Source organism: Carassius carassius, chromosome 2 (genome assembly GCF_963082965.1).
Source record: "Carassius carassius chromosome 2, fCarCar2.1, whole genome shotgun sequence".
NCBI classification, from domain to species: Eukaryota; Metazoa; Chordata; class Actinopteri; order Cypriniformes; family Cyprinidae; genus Carassius; species Carassius carassius.
Window position 1 is genome coordinate 49,652,445 of NC_081756.1, and position 19,654 is coordinate 49,672,098.

Genomic DNA, 19,654 nt, shown 5'->3' on the forward strand with positions numbered 1-19,654 from the left:
TTCACTGCATTCCATTGTTCAAGTTTGGTGACTTTTGGCAAGATAAATTTTTTTCAACAATAATCCATTATCCTTTCTGAGAAAGAAAGAAAGAAAGAAAGAAAGAAAGAAAGAAAGAAAGAAAGAAAGAAAGAAAGAAAGAAATGAATACAGGAAGAATGAATACAGGAGTCACAGACTGCCCAAAAACAACAGCTGTATCAAACACTGAACACGCACTTAAACGAGGCATTAAATGAACAAGCGGCTTTGTACAGATGTTCGCCTTGAGTTTGATCTTGTTGATGTTGCTTATTCATTACTTAAACTATAGAGCTTCTGTAATGCTGCAAATCTACACACAGAAACATGGCAGAAACTGCTCCAGCTGCAGCCGCCCCACCGGCCAAAGCGCCCAAGAAGAAGTCCGCCGCTAAAGCCAAGAAAGCAGGTCCAGCTGTCGGTGATCTGATCATTAAAGCCGTGTCCGCATCCAAGGAGAGGACCGGCGTGTCTCTCGCTGCTCTGAAGAAAGCTCTCGCTGCCGGCAGCTACGACGTGGATAAGAAAAATGTCTCAGGTTACGAATGAAACCATGGTTCCCTGAGTAGGGAACAAGCCACTGCGTCCTCTAGGGGGGCGCTCTGGGGAACACCTCGTCATGCCCCGTGTCTGAAGCATACATTGAGAAAACACCAACTTGTTGGTCAGCGACGTCTGACGCCAGCAGAGCACTAACCTCAGTATCAGAAATTGTTAAAGATATAACATCATCCTCCCGAGGCTCTCTCTCGTCCGCCACCATTACGAGCTCGAAAAGGAAAATCCCACTCTAAACGACTGAGCCAGATCCACATGTATTCCCATGAGCTCATTCTCCTCCGTGCCTCACCAGTGGCAGGTCCTGAACTGCGGGAAGCAGATGGCTGCCTTTTTTCCTTTTTTTCCTTGGAAAGACAGACAAACGAGAGCGGAGATTTAAAAATAAAAACACACAATGCACGCAGATTGCCTCCTCAAGACATTGCTCTTCACCCAAACAAATGACTCAAAGATCATCTGTATCATCGGGTGTCAAATAAAGCTGACACGCATGCACACATTGTCTAATCGCTTGCTAGTAGTCGCCATGATATACAGAGAAAAATTGTTCTTACCAGTTCTTTCAGATGCACTCTTCTAACAGAACAGTCAGTGAAGACGAAGAAGAGGATGATGTGCTCTCCTGGTGCCTGTTTATAGACACGCCGGTAGTGACGTCAGAGGCTGTCTCCGGCCAACAAGTTGGTGTTTTTTCAATGTATGCTTCAGACACATGTCACGACGAGGTTTTCCCCATAGAGGACGCAGTTCCAAGTCCCCTTGAAAGTGAACTCCCACATCAAGCTCGCCATCATCCTGCTGCAGGTCAAAGGAACCGGCGCCTCTGGATCCTTCAAGATCAGCAAGAAGCAGAACGAGACCAAGAAGAACCCGGCAAAGAAAGCGACTCCTAAAGCGAAGAAGCCCACGGCCAAGAAACCCGCTGCTGCCAAGAAGCCCAAGAGTGCAGCGGCAAATAAGCCCGCTGCTAAGATATCACCCAAGAAGGCCAAGAAACTCGCCACAACTAAGAAGGCCACAAAGAGCCCCAAGAAGGCGAAGAATCCCGCGGCGCCCAAGAAAGCAGCCAAGAGCCCCAAAAAAGACCAAGACCGTGTAAGAATTACAGAAACCTCAGACACCTTGATCTTCTGAGACATACTAAAGACACGCAGTGCATTAACATACAGACATCTGTTCCCACATCTCACTGAGAGAAAATGCAGGAAACGCCTCTCTCACATATGCAACAGTTCCTTCTCATCCAACTCCTTCCCTTCACATAGCTCACTCAGAATGGTCAATAGTAGAATATAATGGTCTATATTAAAGCAAGTGATATTTACAGTTATGTTTGGTCTCATTTTAATTGTCTCAGTGCAACTGGTACAATGGTCTCAGTCTTACAAAAGTTGATTAAAAGATAATTAATTTCCTAAGAATTAAGAGATGTTTTGCCTACTGTAATGGGAGGGAGTGCCCCTTCCCAGGGTCCTCCATGTAAATTACCTTCTGTTCCCTTTGAGGTGTGTCCACACACTTCATACTATGTATTTTTCTAAAAGTCAGGTATGCATCTTTTACTCTTAGATTCATCTTTGAGAATTTGATGTCTTGTATTGATTTGATATCTATGAATTGGCTATGTAATTGGCATAATCCTTACCTGACTGATAATAAATTGTTACATTTGATTTACTCTGATTTACTCTAAAATTATTTTCTCAAGTAGATTAAGTGAAGGCTATGTTTCCGCAAATCTGCATCAAGGGTTAAGTGCATACTAAAACTCAGACTAGATGGAGCATAGGGCACATCAGGTGAGGTTTTAGATTTCTGGCTAACCGCTTGACTTTAGTTAAGTTGTACTCAGTTGCATTAACTATGGGGGGCTAGTACAAGTACTGGTCATAACCGCTGGTTATTGTCTCAGCTTTAGTTAAGTCGTACGTAGTTATATAAATGCCGGGGCTAGACAGGTAGTGCTAGCATAACCGCTGATTATTGTTGGAGCTTTAATTAAGTTGTACGTAGTTATATAACTGTCGGGGGCTAGATAGGTAGTGCTAGCATAACCGCTGATTATTGTTGGAGCTTTAATTAAGTTGTACGTAGTTATATAACTGTCGGGGGCTAGATAGGTAGTGCTAGCATAACCGCTGATTATTGTTGGAGCTTTAATTAAGTTGTACGTAGTTATATAAATGCCAGGGCTAGACAGGTAGCGCTAGCATAACCGCTGATTATTGTTGGAGCTTTAATTAAGTTGTACGTAGTTATATAACTGTCGGGGGCTAGACAGGTAGTGCTAGCATAACCGCTGATTATTGTTGGAGCTTTAATTAAGTCGTACGTAGTTATATAACTGTCGGGGGCTAGATAGGTAGTGTTAGCATAACCGCTGATAATTGTTGGAGCTTTAATTAAGTTGTACGTAGTTATATAACTGTCGGGGGCTAGACAGGTAGTGCTAGCATAACCGCTGATTATTGTTGGAGCTTTAATTAAGTCGTACGTAGTTATATAACTGTCGGGGGCTAGACAGGTAGTGCTAGCATAACCGCAGATTAGTGTTGGAGCTTTAATTAAGTCGTACGTAGTTATATAACTGTCGGGGGCTAGAAAGGTAGTGCTAGCATAACCGCTGATTATTGTTGGAGCTTTAATTAAGTCGTACGTAGTTATATAACTGTCGGGGGCTAGACAGGTAGTGCTAGCATAACCGCTGATTATTGTTGGAGCTTTAATTAAGTCGTACGTAGTTATATAACTGTCGGGGGCTAGACAGGTAGTGCTAGCATAACCGCTGATTATTGTTGGAGCTTTAATTAAGTCGTACGTAGTTATATAACTGCCGGGGCTAGACAGATAGTGCTAGCAGAACCGCTGATTATTGTTTTGAGCTTTAACTAAGTCGTACCTGGGTAGCTGAGAGTAGTATATATTCTACTGCTTATGTCATGATGATTTATGACTTTGACCTTTGACCTTTTGACAGGTTGAACTTCCGGTGACCTTATGATGGATGGGTTGAACTTCCGGAATGAGTTCATGGGCTAACCTATGACCGTTTCCCACGCATCGATCATGTGGTTTTGACAGAAAGTTTTACCCTATTGACCTAGTTAGTACTAAATTATAGTTTTTGACGGCTAGTTTAAACGGTAAAGGAAACACTCCCCACGCATCGATCATGTGGTTTTGACAGAAAGTTTTACCCTATTGACCTAGTTAGTACTAAATTATAGTATTTGACGGCTAGTTTAAACGGTAAAGGAAACACTCCCCACGCATCGATCATGTGGTTTTGACAGAAAGTTTTACCCTATTGACCTAGTTAGTACTAAATTATAGTATTTAACGGCTAGTTTAAACGGTAAAGGAAACACTCCCCACGCATCGATCATGTGGTTTTGACAGAAAGTTTTACCCTATTGACCTAGTTAGTACTAAATTATAGTATTTGACGGCTAGTTTAAACGGTAAAGGAAACACTCCCCACGCATCGATCATGTGGTTTTGACAGAAAGTTTTACCCTATTGACCTAGTTAGTACTAAATTATAGTATTTGACGGCTAGTTTAAACGGTAAAGGAAACACTCCCCACGCATCGATCATGTGGTTTTGACAGAAAGTTTTACCCTATTGACCTAGTTAGTACTAAATTATAGTATTTGACGGCTAGTTTAAACGGTAAAGGAAACACTCCCCACGCATCGATCATGTGGTTTTGACAGAAAGTTTTACCATATTGACCTAGTTAGTTCTAAATCATGGTTTTAGGAAACCCTCCCGATGCATCGATCATGTGGTTTTGACAGAAGCTGTTTGAACTTTCTGTCAGTTAGCTTGTTTGAACTTTATCCCAGTTATTATGGCTTCTCCCCCCTCCCATTACATTCCTGAGCAGTGTATAAATGGGATCGGTGTGTTCTACGTTTATATATAAAACATCCTATAATTTATATAATATTTATATAATTTATATAATATAATTAATTATCATGCTAAGGTTGAAAAACATTTCAGTTATTTCACATTCATATATAAAACATTATATCATTTATATAATATAGTAATTATCATGCTAAAGTTGAAAACATTTGTTATTTCACATGTATATATATATAAAACATTACATAATTTATATATAAAACATTATATAATTTACTAAAACAATTAAAGGTTTAAAACACATTTTAGTTATTTCATATATGAGACATTCAGTTATTTCACATTTATATATAAAACATTTTAAAATTTATATAATATAATTAATTAAAGGTTTAAAAAAAAACATTTTAGTTATTTCATATATGAGACATTCAGTTATCTCACATTTATATATAAAACATTCTATAATTTATATAATATAATTATCATGCTAAGGTTGAAAAACATTTCAGTTATTTCACATTTATATATAAAACAGCCTATAATTTATATAATATTTATATAATTTATATAATATAATTATCATGCTAAAGTTGAAAAAACATGCCGTTCTTTATATTCTATCTTTTATATAATATACATAATCTGAAAGCAATTTAAATAAGGTTGAAAAACATTGTGTTCTTTTAAAAAGGTTATACATGAAACGTTTATAAAAAATATACTGAAACCGACTGTTTCAGATAAAACAAGATCCATTTTTAGGGGGCAGAAGAAGCTGTTTTCATATCAGCTTTGATCCTGACCCTCTGTGTCCCACTGTCTACGTCTGCACGCTACAGTGCACACTCGTCCGAATTTACTACAAAATCACAATATCTTCAAAGCCATTGCTAATTAAAACTAACGTATCTCACGCAGGAGTACCGTGTTTTGACAGTTTTCTGACGGTTCACCTATGAATTACGGTTGGTGCGCGGCTAGCATCTCTTGTACCCCTCTCTCTCTCCCTCTCATACATTCATTCGTCTCCAAGTCTTATTTTCTTCTTTTAATGAATATAAACACATTATACATTCGCAAACAATATAAAACAAAACATTTACATTAGTTTTAGTCATCACTAAAAATATACATTTTACCAGGATCGGGGAAAAAATATATAATTAAACAGAACAAAGAATATGGTCTATTGAGGAACCCGGATGTGTCGTTGACACAATTCAGTTAAATTCATTTCACATTAATCGTTGCAAAACATTTTCTATATTATATTTAAAACCTTTTATATCCATCTTTATATCATATCTTTTTCAAAAAGCTGTTTAATTATTTATTTTAACCGTACACCTACAGTAGCACCACACACTAAAATGCTGCATGCAAGTGCATTTTTTTAATTAAATTTCGTTTTTAAGCGATCTGAATTATGACTACCCTATACATTTAATCATAAACCACACGTACCCTGTTATATCACTATAATATCCATTCCACTATATATATGTATTCTGATAAACCAAATAAACAAGCGGACATACGCATGAACATATCAAGTTAAAAAGAGACTTATCTCTATTTTAAAAAATATGAAAAAAAAAAAAAAAAAATTATATATGACAACGTGTTACTAAACCAGAACACACGTTTTAAACAAGTATTCATCATGTTTATAAAACACATCGCAGTAACAGACATGTTACTAAACCAAACCAAATCATTTATCATACATTTTTAATCATGTATTCAACATATACTTATAACACCAATGTCTGGGGGAGGCCAAAATACCTCCAGTCACCCCAAAACCCACTCAGACTCCAGGGGTTAAAGAATATGGAAATAAATAATTATATAATGACATCATCATCCTAAAGCAATTCATTAAACAAAAAAAAGTATAACTTAAAAAAAAGATCACTTATTTTAAATGTGATAGCATAGTATATAAAATAAACATTTCTGATGATACATATAAAAAATATCCCTTACATTTTTTTAGACCGGGGAGAGATGTCCAAACATGAATGAAATATCCCAAAATAAAATAATACGACTTAAAAAAATAAAGTAAAATGTTTAAATCATAAACAGAATCTCACAGGTCCAAGTTGGGGTATTCTCCTGTATGTGAGACCTGAGGGGGTGCTTCACAAACCCCGCGCGCGGCGAGGGTGGAGTTCCAGACCGCATGATCTAAGCCAGAGGGGTACATTATTTCAAAGTTAACATTAATGTAATGTTTGAATAATCAGTACCCTCACTACATCTGATGTAATTCATTACATCTGTTTAAATGTTTCTTAATTCAACAAAATGATGATATATATTACCTAAAATATTTAGATTTTTATATAATATTATATAATAATTATTTATATCATATCATATATATAATTATATTATATTAGATGCGTTATGCATTAATCACTTTAGATTCTTTAAAGTTCTTATTTTTTGCATGATCTTCAAAGTTTTTAATACCATCTTTCTGTCTCCCTCTCCCTCTCTCACACGGACACACACACACACACACACACACACACACACACACACACACACACACACACACACAGACAATGAAACATGATGCCAAAGTCTTTCTGTATGTTTTAAAAATAAAGCTAAAATATTGATTTTGCTTTAAATGTATGCTACATTTGTTTGTCGCAGCATAGACTGTGAAGTTTAGATGAAGTTGATTGATCTTTTAGAAGAATTCTTTCAGAGAAAGACCCTCGATCGTATTCACCCATTAAAGATGGTTCAGGAGAGATGGGTTTCTGGACCCACGCATCCTAGAGATGTAATTTATGTGCGTTGCTACGGTCGTAAACCTTTCACATATCTACGGTACTTTCAGACACAGAGCAGGAAAGACATTTGCAGGGCCTCTGTTTAACCGTTCCAAAATACCTCCATTTAAAAGCAAAATTAAAATATAAAAATGACCGCCTGTACAGCTGTAGTTCTATTTTATATTAAAAGTATCCTTACTATCCATATTATATTCTTTATTTAAAACGATATATTTAACCGGCAGTATCCCCCCAAAGTGTTTTCCATCAGTTGTTTGGCCTTCGGGCTTTTTACGTAGTGCTTTTCAGTTACTGTAAGATCGCTTTACACTAGTGTAATGAAAGTTAACTTTTCTTAAAGTTTATAGTTGTATTTTACTGTATCCGCATCCTCCTATCCTGTAGATTGTATGCGTACTGTAAAATAACAAATATACATTTTGCTTAAAGTCAGTAAAATAATTACACCTACAATTTGAAACGTGTTTAAACACATTGTGTGTCACTAAAGCAAGGCACGCCGTCTATCGTCTTATTTTTTTTAAATAACCTGATGACCAGCATTGTTTCTTCATATAATTTACGCCCCCGAGTGCTTTTCTCACACGAGTAGAAAACTCTTTCTCTTTGGATGTGTTTGGCAGAAACATAATTTCTACATCAGAAAATTTTTTAAATGTACGACTGAACTTTTCTCATTCGACAGAAATACTATTTTCAAATTATTTACCCGGCCTATGACACTCGGTGTAAATGTTCTTACCTAGAACAGAAAACATCCGCTTTGATTATTTTGTAGGCATCGTGTAATGTTAAATGGTTTACTAAAAAAATTAAAGCACCGGCAGCTGTGATTTTCAAAATGAAAGACATGTACGAGCTAAGGATGTGTCAACTATTATCGTCATTTCCTTTTGACCCGGATAATACGGTAATTAATTTTCTATGCGAGTGACACAATATACAGTTCTCATACTATTGGTGTAAATAGCCGTGCTAAAACATTTATGACTATTTTTGCAGGCCAGCAGATCATGTCAAGGGTGTTTCACATCTAAGAATCACAATGTTTTGTAAATGACATTTTTCTTACACCTCGAGATTTAACCGTATCAAAATTTTGGGCGACCGTTCGCAATTTCATCATTTCGTCATCGTAATAGGAATAAATGAAAATTAAGAAATTAAGTTACAGTTTTTCTCTTCGAGATATTTCTTTTAGCGCAACTTCATGTCTGTCCAAAAAGTGTGATCGCATGAAGCATCGACGCAAAAATGAAGTCTAGCTGTTTTACACTTAAAACTATTACAACATCAAACGTTACACTCGTTTAAGTTTCCACACTCTTGTTGAGATACATTTTTTTATCCATAACCTTTCATGTATTCGAGCGGCCAAATCACTAAGAAAGACAGTATAGCAAGAAAACTAACGTTTACAACGAATATAGAATTTTTTTATCTTTTTTTGATTTGTAAATGATATTTTTATTACTCCGTTAGATTTAGTCATCGTGTTCGGATAGCCGATGACACATTTCACATTCTGTTTTAAGACTCCTGTAAGTTCATGCTAACTCTCGCGTGGGAAAGAGAGCGGGGTGAGCGCATTCTATTCATTTAAGAACACTTATTAAACATTTGCCCAAACTTTTTTATTATTTTGACAAAACACAACACGATGACATTAAAGATTGTTATCAGTTCCTACGGCCATCTTCTTTGATTCAAATAAAGCAACATCTCTGGTGTACGTGTGTATGTGCTAAACATCTTTGCTTTTCCACTTCTGACAGATTTGTTAGATGGGCTACCGTTGTAATACAAACACATTTGAGAACTACGATGTTCTCACTTTTGTAACGGTTATAGAAAAATGCCATACACACTTTTGCATTTCATAATTCAGTGATTTTAGCTGTAATGAGCACATGAGACAAAAATTGTCAATGTGTGACTCGTAAACATGAATAATTTTATTTATTTATTTATTTTTACCAGAGATAGTCGACCGATCTGTTGACACGTTGTTTTGCAGTTTTCTGATGAAGAGTTTTCTCTGACCGCGGTCAAACATACACTGCCTGTTCATAGGAATTTTACAGCATAAAAATATCACCCCTACATCTAGAGCTCTTGTTCATATAGCCGATGACGACGTTCACATTTTACTCGTCGTACTCGTTTCAACATTTCAGCTTGACATTAAAGAGTAGGCCTATGCCCCTTCGGTCGTAAGCATTATCATCTACCGCGTGCTGAGATTTTTCTGCTTTGTCCACTTTTGACGGATTTGCTAGAGGGACTATGTCACCTCGTTGTAACGTGATTACGTTTAAGATCCATAAGATTGCACTACATTCACCTGAAAAGGTTATAGACTTACTCTTTTATACAGGAAACGCGTATCAGAATAACAAATACCTAATAGTGAAATCCAGTATTCTAAACTATTGTGAAAGTTTTAATGCAACTCTGTAAATAGCTTTTTTTTTCTACTACTGTATACATTATTGTTTGGTTGTCTTTGTACGGTATTTCAATCAATAAACCACTGTTGATAAGTCGTTCATTTAAGTGAGAGACGGGATGATTTTGACTGTTTCAGTCATTCATCGTGTTTAAGGTCTGATCCGGAAACTGCGCTACGACTGGAACTGCGCTCTGTCACGTCTAAATAACCCGTTGTTCTTTAAGAAAACACGAGGCGAGCAGTTTCTGACATCTATTAATTCACTTCATTTTTTCACAACCGCAAATGTTTTGTTTAGCATACATATTAGTTTTAGTCAGTTACATAGGCGTCACGCATGAAGTTTATAGTTATTTTAAATAATTATGATAGAGTTACAGGTTTAAGTTAGTGTGGCGCCTATAAGCGGTGAAAACTTCAAACATCGTCGACGACGGTGTTACTCAAACAGCCCATAGCGTTATCTTTTAACAAACTATTGTATTGCGCGTTACTAAGACAAAATCTGTAACAGCGTTCATTAATATGTTGAAATGAAAATAAACATACAAAACTTTATAATGACCGCGAGTTTAGTATAGCCTAACACCGCATAGACAAATGTTTGTTCTAACTCTTTCGCCCTAAAATTGCGAGATTTCTTGACTTTGCCGTGTTTAACGGACTCTAGATCTCATCGCGCCGTAGCGAACTGTAAACCACACACTTTCTCATCGCATTACGCTAAGAAAACATCACATGGTTAAAGCCTTTACACCATAAACTGTCTAAAGTTGTTAATGTACAAGCACAGTAAACTATTTCTACAAAAAATATCATCGCACTACAGTTTTTTTTTTTTTTTTTGCGTATGATACATCGTTCAACAATACTTTTGCACACTTATTCGACTGTATTTATTACCACCGTTCTCACGTTCCTGCTGTTCATAATGTATATATAATCCTTCATTGCATTCATATTTATATTCTGGATATACTCCGATCGATATTGTACGTATATAGCAACTACACTGTACTTTCTGTATGTCATAGCTTTACTTACTCTGCACTTTTATGAATATAAAACACTATATTCTCGCGCTTCTGGTTCGATGCTAACTGCATTTCATTAGCTCTGTACTTGTACTCTGCATAATGACAATAAAGTCGAATCTAATCTAAACAAGTACAATCGTACGCTTCCAGGACTTTGCTCATTCTTTCTGTTTAAATTTGTTTAAACGGACTTTCACATTCTTATTTTCACCAACTAAGTGTAATTTCCTAGGCCTCGCGGATTGTTTTTCTAGTTTTGCCGTCAACCCCTTTGTTCATACGCCGCGATATCTCTGTGAATCTGCTTGATTTCATAAAATATTTTATCTCTTACGTTATATCATTATACTATCCTAGTTTATATCAGATACAAGTTTGTTTCTTCATATTTCTCTTACATCTACTCCCGTCCATTCTACCCCGTTAGAGTATCCACGACTGTATACTCATTTGTAAGTCTCTTCGAACGTATGCTAAATCATTAAAATCCAAAAAATGAACTCGGTGAAAGAATATACAGTGAAGGGATTCAAACTTTTATTTCAACAATACAGTGTTGAATTTACATGCATACAATGAAGTAATGAAGAAAGTGATCAAATTGTTATTACAAATAATAGTGATGACATCACAAGTTATCTAGCCAGAAAAGAAAATCTCGGCAGGCCCTCAAGTTTTGTTCTATTATGAAATTGACGACGGTTTCAATAATTTCATGTATCGCGAACCCATAATGTTTAGCGACTAACATCACACACAAATCCGTTATGCACGTACACAGACAGAGAGTCTCGTTAATGTACATCTCGTCACTACATTCGGCCGTCACATACAGAATCTTTCTGGTCGTTACACAAATCGGCGCCTTGCTGGTCGTATACAAGCTCGACAAATCGGGCCATGGATTATTTTTCAGGCTTCTTACAACGTCCATTTCTTTCTTGAGATTTGTTACGCGCTTGGAATCCGTCGTACAATCATGATTCGGATCAGACGCATCGTCTATGATTTTACGCATCAGATCGATCATTTGCTCTCTGTAACATTGTTTAAACATAGAGTCTATGTTGGCTTTTACAGGACACATCTTTCCTTCGGCACAGCCGCACTCCACTCGCTCATCCGCACCAGCGCTGGTAGTGGCAGACATCCTTTTCAGAATTTATTCCAAGACGTAAACCGAGTGTTTTTAAAATCCACGACGATCCGGGCCTTGTGCAATTTTTTGATCGTTTTGATTGCTGAAGCCGATTCTGTCAGTCCACGTAGATAATGTTTTGATTGACAAGATGTTGAAGTTTGATTGACAAGATGTTCGCGGATCATAAGAAAACCTGCGATAACGGCAGAGTTTATGAGGCCAGCCGCTCACAGGGGATAAAGACTAGCCGTAGTCACGAGGAAGTAGTGGCGGATCTTCTGTACATTCGAACAAAAAATAAAAATGAGCGGTCTTGTTTCTACGTATCAAATGTTGCTTGGTTGATTGTTGAAATGGGGGTGTTGCACACAAAAGCGGAGGAGGGTGAAGGGGGGCTTGGTTACGGTTTGACTCGCGAGAAATATGAAGAAACAAACTTGTATCTGATATAAACTAGGATAGTATAATGATATAACGTAAGAGATAAAATATTTTATGAAATCAAGCAGATTCACAGAGATATCGCGGCGTATGAACAAAGGGGTTGACGGCAAAACTAGAAAAACAATCCGCGAGGCCTAGGAAATTACACTTAGTTGGTGAAAATAAGAATGTGAAAGTCCGTTTAAACAAATTTAAACAGAAAGAATGAGCAAAGTCCTGGAAGCGTACGATTGTACTTGTTTAGATTAGATTCGACTTTATTGTCATTATGCAGAGTACAAGTACAGAGCTAATGAAATGCAGTTAGCATCGAACCAGAAGCGCGAGAATATAGTGTTTTATATTCATAAAAGTGCAGAGTAAGTAAAGCTATGACATACAGAAAGTACAGTGTAGTTGCTATATACGTACAATATCGATCGGAGTATATCCAGAATATAAATATGAATGCAATGAAGGATTATATATACATTATGAACAGCAGGAACGTGAGAACGGTTTTAATAAATACAGTCGAATGAGTGTGCAAAAGTATTGTTGAACGATGTATCATACGCAAAAAAAAAACAAAAAACTGTAGTGCGATGATATTTTTTGTAGAAATAGTTTACTGTGCTTGTACATTAATAAAATTATTCATGTTTACGAGTCACACATTGACAATTTTTGTCTCATGTGCTCATTACAGCTAAAATCACTGAATTATGAAATGCAAAAGTGTGTATGGCATTTTTCTATAACCGTTACAAAAGTGAGAACATCGTAGTTCTCAAATGTGTTTGTATTACAACGGTAGCCCATCTAACAAATCTGTCAGAAGTGGAAAAGCAAAGATGTTTAGCACATACACACGTACACCAGAGATGTTGCTTTATTTGAATCAAAGAAGATGGCCGTAGGAACTGATAACAATCTTTAATGTCATCGTGTTGTGTTTTGTCAAAATAATAAAAAAGTTTGGGCAAATGTTTAATAAGTGTTCTTAAATGAATAGAATGCGCTCACCCCGCTCTCTTTCCCACGCGAGAGTTAGCATGAACTTACAGGAGTCTTAAAACAGAATGTGAATTGTGTCATCGGCTATCCGAACACGATGACTAAATCTAACGGAGTAATAAAAATATCATTTACAAATCAAAAAAAAAAAAAAAATTCTATATTCGTTGTAAACGTTAGTTTTCTTGCTATACTGTCTTTCTTAGTGATTTGGCCGCTCGAATACATGAAAGGTTATGGATAAAAAAATGTATCTCAACAAGAGTGTGGAAACTTAAACGAGTGTAACGTTTGATGTTGTAATAGTTTTAAGTGTAAAACAGCTAGACTTCATTTTTGCGTCGATGCTTCATGCGATCACACTTTTTGGACAGACACGAAGTTGCGCTAAAAGAAATATCTCGAAGAGAAAAACTGTAACTTAATTTCTTAATTTTCATTTATTCCTATTACGATGACGAAATGATGAAATTGCGAACGGTCGCCCAAAATTTTGATACGGTTAAATCTCGAGGTGTAAGAAAAATGTCATTTACAAAACATTGTGATTCTTAGATGTGAAACACCCTTGACATGATCTGCTGGCCTGCAAAAATAGTCATAAATGTTTTAGCACGGCTATTTACACCAATAGTATGAGAACTGTATATTGTGTCACTCGCATAGAAAATTAATTACCGTATTATCCGGGTCAAAAGGAAATGACGATAATAGTTGACACATCCTTAGCTCGTACATGTCTTTCATTTTGAAAATCACAGCTGCCGGTGCTTTAATTTTTTTAGTAAACCATTTAACATTACACGATGCCTACAAAATAATCAAAGCGGATGTTTTCTGTTCTAGGTAAGAACATTTACACCGAGTGTCATAGGCCGGGTAAATAATTTGAAAATAGTATTTCTGTCGAATGAGAAAAGTTCAGTCGTACATTTAAAAAATTTTCTGATGTAGAAATTATGTTTCTGCCAAACACATCCAAAGAGAAAGAGTTTTCTACTCGTGTGAGAAAAGCACTCGGGGGCGTAAATTATATGAAGAAACAATGCTGGTCATCAGGTTATTTAAAAAAAATAAGACGATAGACGGCGTGCCTTGCTTTAGTGACACACAATGTGTTTAAACACGTTTCAAATTGTAGGTGTAATTATTTTACTGACTTTAAGCAAAATGTATATTTGTTATTTTACAGTACGCATACAATCTACAGGATAGGAGGATGCGGATACAGTAAAATACAACTATAAACTTTAAGAAAAGTTAACTTTCATTACACTAGTGTAAAGCGATCTTACAGTAACTGAAAAGCACTACGTAAAAAGCCCGAAGGCCAAACAACTGATGGAAAACACTTTGGGGGGATACTGCCGGTTAAATATATCGTTTTAAATAAAGAATATAATATGGATAGTAAGGATACTTTTAATATAAAATAGAACTACAGCTGTACAGGCGGTCATTTTTATATTTTAATTTTGCTTTTAAATGGAGGTATTTTGGAACGGTTAAACAGAGGCCCTGCAAATGTCTTTCCTGCTCTGTGTCTGAAAGTACCGTAGATATGTGAAAGGTTTACGACCGTAGCAACGCACATAAATTACATCTCTAGGATGCATGGGTCCAGAAACCCATCTCTCCTGAACCATCTTTAATGGGTGAATACGATCGAGGGTCTTTCTCTGAAAGAATTCTTCTAAAAGATCAATCAACTTCATCTAAACTTCACAGTCTATGCTGCGACAAACAAATGTAGCATACATTTAAAGCAAAATCAATATTTTAGCTTTATTTTTAAAACATACAGAAAGACTTTGGCATCATGTTTCATTGTCTGTGTGTGTGTGTGTGTGTGTGTGTGTGTGTGTGTGTGTGTGTGTGTCCGTGTGAGAGAGGGAGAGGGAGACAGAAAGATGGTATTAAAAACTTTGAAGATCATGCAAAAAATAAGAACTTTAAAGAATCTAAAGTGATTAATGCATAACGCATCTAATATAATATAATTATATATATGATATGATATAAATAATTATTATATAATATTATATAAAAATCTAAATATTTTAGGTAATATATATCATCATTTTGTTGAATTAAGAAACATTTAAACAGATGTAATGAATTACATCAGATGTAGTGAGGGTACTGATTATTCAAACATTACATTAATGTTAACTTTGAAATAATGTACCCCTCTGGCTTAGATCATGCGGTCTGGAACTCCACCCTCGCCGCGCGCGGGGTTTGTGAAGCACCCCCTCAGGTCTCACATACAGGAGAATACCCCAACTTGGACCTGTGAGATTCTGTTTATGATTTAAACATTTTACTTTATTTTTTTAAGTCGTATTATTTTATTTTGGGATATTTCATTCATGTTTGGACATCTCTCCCCGGTCTAAAAAAATGTAAGGGATATTTTTTATATGTATCATCAGAAATGTTTATTTTATATACTATGCTATCACATTTAAAATAAGTGATCTTTTTTTTAAGTTATACTTTTTTTTGTTTAATGAATTGCTTTAGGATGATGATGTCATTATATAATTATTTATTTCCATATTCTTTAACCCCTGGAGTCTGAGTGGGTTTTGGGGTGACTGGAGGTATTTTGGCCTCCCCCAGACATTGGTGTTATAAGTATATGTTGAATACATGATTAAAAATGTATGATAAATGATTTGGTTTGGTTTAGTAACATGTCTGTTACTGCGATGTGTTTTATAAACATGATGAATACTTGTTTAAAACGTGTGTTCTGGTTTAGTAACACGTTGTCATATATAATTTTTTTTTTTTTTTTTTCATATTTTTTAAAATAGAGATAAGTCTCTTTTTAACTTGATATGTTCATGCGTATGTCCGCTTGTTTATTTGGTTTATCAGAATACATATATATAGTGGAATGGATATTATAGTGATATAACAGGGTACGTGTGGTTTATGATTAAATGTATAGGGTAGTCATAATTCAGATCGCTTAAAAACGAAATTTAATTAAAAAAATGCACTTGCATGCAGCATTTTAGTGTGTGGTGCTACTGTAGGTGTACGGTTAAAATAAATAATTAAACAGCTTTTTGAAAAAGATATGATATAAAGATGGATATAAAAGGTTTTAAATATAATATAGAAAATGTTTTGCAACGATTAATGTGAAATGAATTTAACTGAATTGTGTCAACGACACATCCGGGTTCCTCAATAGACCATATTCTTTGTTCTGTTTAATTATATATTTTTTCCCCGATCCTGGTAAAATGTATATTTTTAGTGATGACTAAAACTAATGTAAATGTTTTGTTTTATATTGTTTGCGAATGTATAATGTGTTTATATTCATTAAAAGAAGAAAATAAGACTTGGAGACGAATGAATGTATGAGAGGGAGAGAGAGAGGGGTACAAGAGATGCTAGCCGTGCACCAACCGTAATTCATAGGTGAACCGTCAGAAAACTGTCAAAACACGGTACTCCTGCGTGAGATACGTTAGTTTTAATTAGCAATGGCTTTGAAGATATTGTGATTTTGTAGTAAATTCGGACGAGTGTGCACTGTAGCGTGCAGACGTAGACAGTGGGACACAGAGGGTCAGGATCAAAGCTGATATGAAAACAGCTTCTTCTGCCCCCTAAAAATGGATCTTGTTTTATCTGAAACAGTCGGTTTCAGTATATTTTTTATAAACGTTTCATGTATAACCTTTTTAAAAGAACACAATGTTTTTCAACCTTATTTAAATTGCTTTCAGATTATGTATATTATATAAAAGATAGAATATAAAGAACGGCATGTTTTTCAACTTTAGCATGATAATTATATTATATAAATTATATAAATATTATATAAATTATAGGCTGTTTTATATATAAATGTGAAATAACTAAAATGTTTTCAACTTTAGCATGATAATTATTATATTATATAAATTATAGGCTGTTTTATATATAAATGTGAAATAACTGAAATGTTTTTCAACCTTAGCATAATTAATTATATCATATAAATTATATAATGTTTTATATATATATATGTGAAATAACAATGTCACATATATGAAATAACTAAAATGTTTTCAACTTTAGCATGATAATTATTAATTATATAAATTATAGAATGTTTTATATATAAATGTGAAATAACTTAAATGTTTTTCTTTTTCAACTTTAGCATGATAATTCTAATATATAAATTATAGAATGTTTTATATATAAATGTGAGATAACTGAATGTCACATATATGAAATAACTAAAATGTTTTTTAAACCTTTAATTAATTATATTATATAAATTATAGAATGTTATATATATAAATGTGAAATAACTGAATGCCTCATATATGAAATAACTAAAATGTGTTTTAAACCTTTAATTGTTTTAGTAATTTATATAATGTTTTATATATAAATTATATAATGTTTTATATATATATATATATATATATATATATATATATATATATATATATATATATAAATGTGAAATAACTAAAATGTTTTCAACTTTAGCATGATAATTATTATATTATATAAATTATATAAATATTATATAAATTATAGAATGTTTTATATATAAATGTGAAATAACTGAATGTCACATATATGAAATAACTAAAATGTTTCCAACTTTAGCATAATTATTATATTATATAAATTATATAATGTTTTATATATAAACGTAGAACACACCGATCCCATTTATACACTGCTCAGGAATGTGATGGGAGGGGGGAGAAGCCATATAATCACACACACACACACACACACACACATAACCGTATAACTGGGATAAAGTTCAAACAAGCTAACTGACACAAAGTTCAAACAGCTTCTGTCAAAACCACATGATCGATGCATCGGGAGGGTTTCCTAAAACCATAATTTAGAACTAACTAGGTCAATAGGGTAAAACTTTCTGTCAAAACCACTTGATCGATGCGTGGGGAGTGTTTCCTTTACCGTTTAAACTAGCCGTCAAATACTATAATTTAGTACTAACTAGGTCAATAGGGTAAAACTTTCTGTCAAAACCACATGATCGATGCGTGGGGAGTGTTTCCTTTACCGTTTAAACTAGCCGTCAAATACTATAATTTAGTACTAACTAGGTCAATAGGGTAAAACTTTCTGTCAAAACCACATGATCGATGCGTGGGAAACGGTCATAGGTTAACCCCTGAACTCATTCCGGAAGTTCAACCCATCCATCATAAGGTCACCGGAAGTTCAACCTGTCAAAAGGTCAAAGGTCAAAGTCATAAATCATCATGACATAAGCAGTAGAATAATTACTACTGCTGAGGGGGACTAAACGGAAATACTGTTTAAAATAGGGTAAGTATGGGTAACCTATTAAATAGTATTAGTCATAACCTCTGACTACTGTTGAGACTGGCGAGTTTGTGATCGTGGGGCACACGTAAAAGAATGGCCGTCGTGGGGCACCCTGAGCGACATAGATTCCTAATGAACGAGTAAAATAAAGTAAAGAGTTAAATTAGAATAATCAAATGTCAGAAGAATAACAATAATAATAAACCCAAAACAGCAAAGCCTAAAGCTGTCAAGCCTAAAAAGACAGCTCCCAAGAAGTAAAAACCTGCTATTTTATTCCCCAACAGAGCCCCTCACTCTAAAGAAAGGGGTTTACTTTGTGAAAGTAAGGGTAGGTTATGAAACAACTATATTGTATATTGCCCTGCAGGAGTCCAGCGAGGCTTATCTGGTCGGTCTGTTCGAGGACACCAATCTGTGCGCCATCCACGCTAAGAGAGTCACCATCATGCCCAAAGACATCCAGCTGGCCCGCCGCATCCGCGGAGAGCGCGCTTAAACCCGCCGCTGCATCAGCCGCGTCACACCCCAAAGGCTCTTTTAAGAGCCACCCACATCACTCCCAATGAGACCGTTTCCACTGGAGGACTCAATATTAAACAGATAAAATAACACTGAATATCTAAAAATAATTCTGTCTAAATGTATTTGTTTGAACCGTTTTAGTGTACCATTGCTACCAAAAAACACAAACAATGTGTTCCTGCTCGTGATTAACTGTTGTGTAATGACATTAGTTCCTAAGTAACATCCTTATGCTTGTGTATACAATACAGCCAAGTGTAAATAAATATTAATATTTTTATTATAGATTGTCATCTTTAAATTCATAAATATCTCTTGTGATGTTTTATGTGTAGAGATAATTGTTATAATGGGAGCTAAATTATGAGAAACACACACACAAACACACACACACAAACATAGACCAAATACACTATTACAAGGCAGCATAAAAATGATCGTTTATACAGC

General features: G+C 35.1%; 2 protein-coding genes across 2 annotated transcripts in view; one reads left to right on the forward strand and one right to left on the reverse strand.

The window, feature by feature from the left end:
- The window catches only part of LOC132111928 (histone H2A-like), a 153,929-nt gene that overhangs the window by 33,009 nt on the left and 101,266 nt on the right, over positions 1-19,654 (reverse strand). The gene's annotated exons all lie outside the window — the stretch shown is intronic.
- LOC132099258 (histone H1-like) lies at positions 349-19,178 on the forward strand. Its single transcript, XM_059505697.1, has 3 exons — positions 349-559; positions 1,349-1,677; positions 19,050-19,178. Exons 1-3 carry the CDS (start codon positions 349-351, stop codon positions 19,176-19,178), a joined length of 669 nt encoding a protein of 222 aa, XP_059361680.1.

Excerpts from the sequence above, each read along its gene's own strand:
- LOC132099258 (XM_059505697.1), top strand. The coding sequence starts at position 349 with ATGGCAGAAACTGCTCCAGCTGCAGCCGCCCCACCGGCCAAAGCGCCC. Across the intron at positions 560-1,348 it reads GGATAAGAAAAATGTCTCAG|TGAACTCCCACATCAAGCTC; the intron begins GTTACGAATGAA and ends TCCCCTTGAAAG. Across the intron at positions 1,678-19,049 it reads CCAAAAAAGACCAAGACCGT|GAGTCCAGCGAGGCTTATCT; the intron begins GTAAGAATTACA and ends ATTGCCCTGCAG.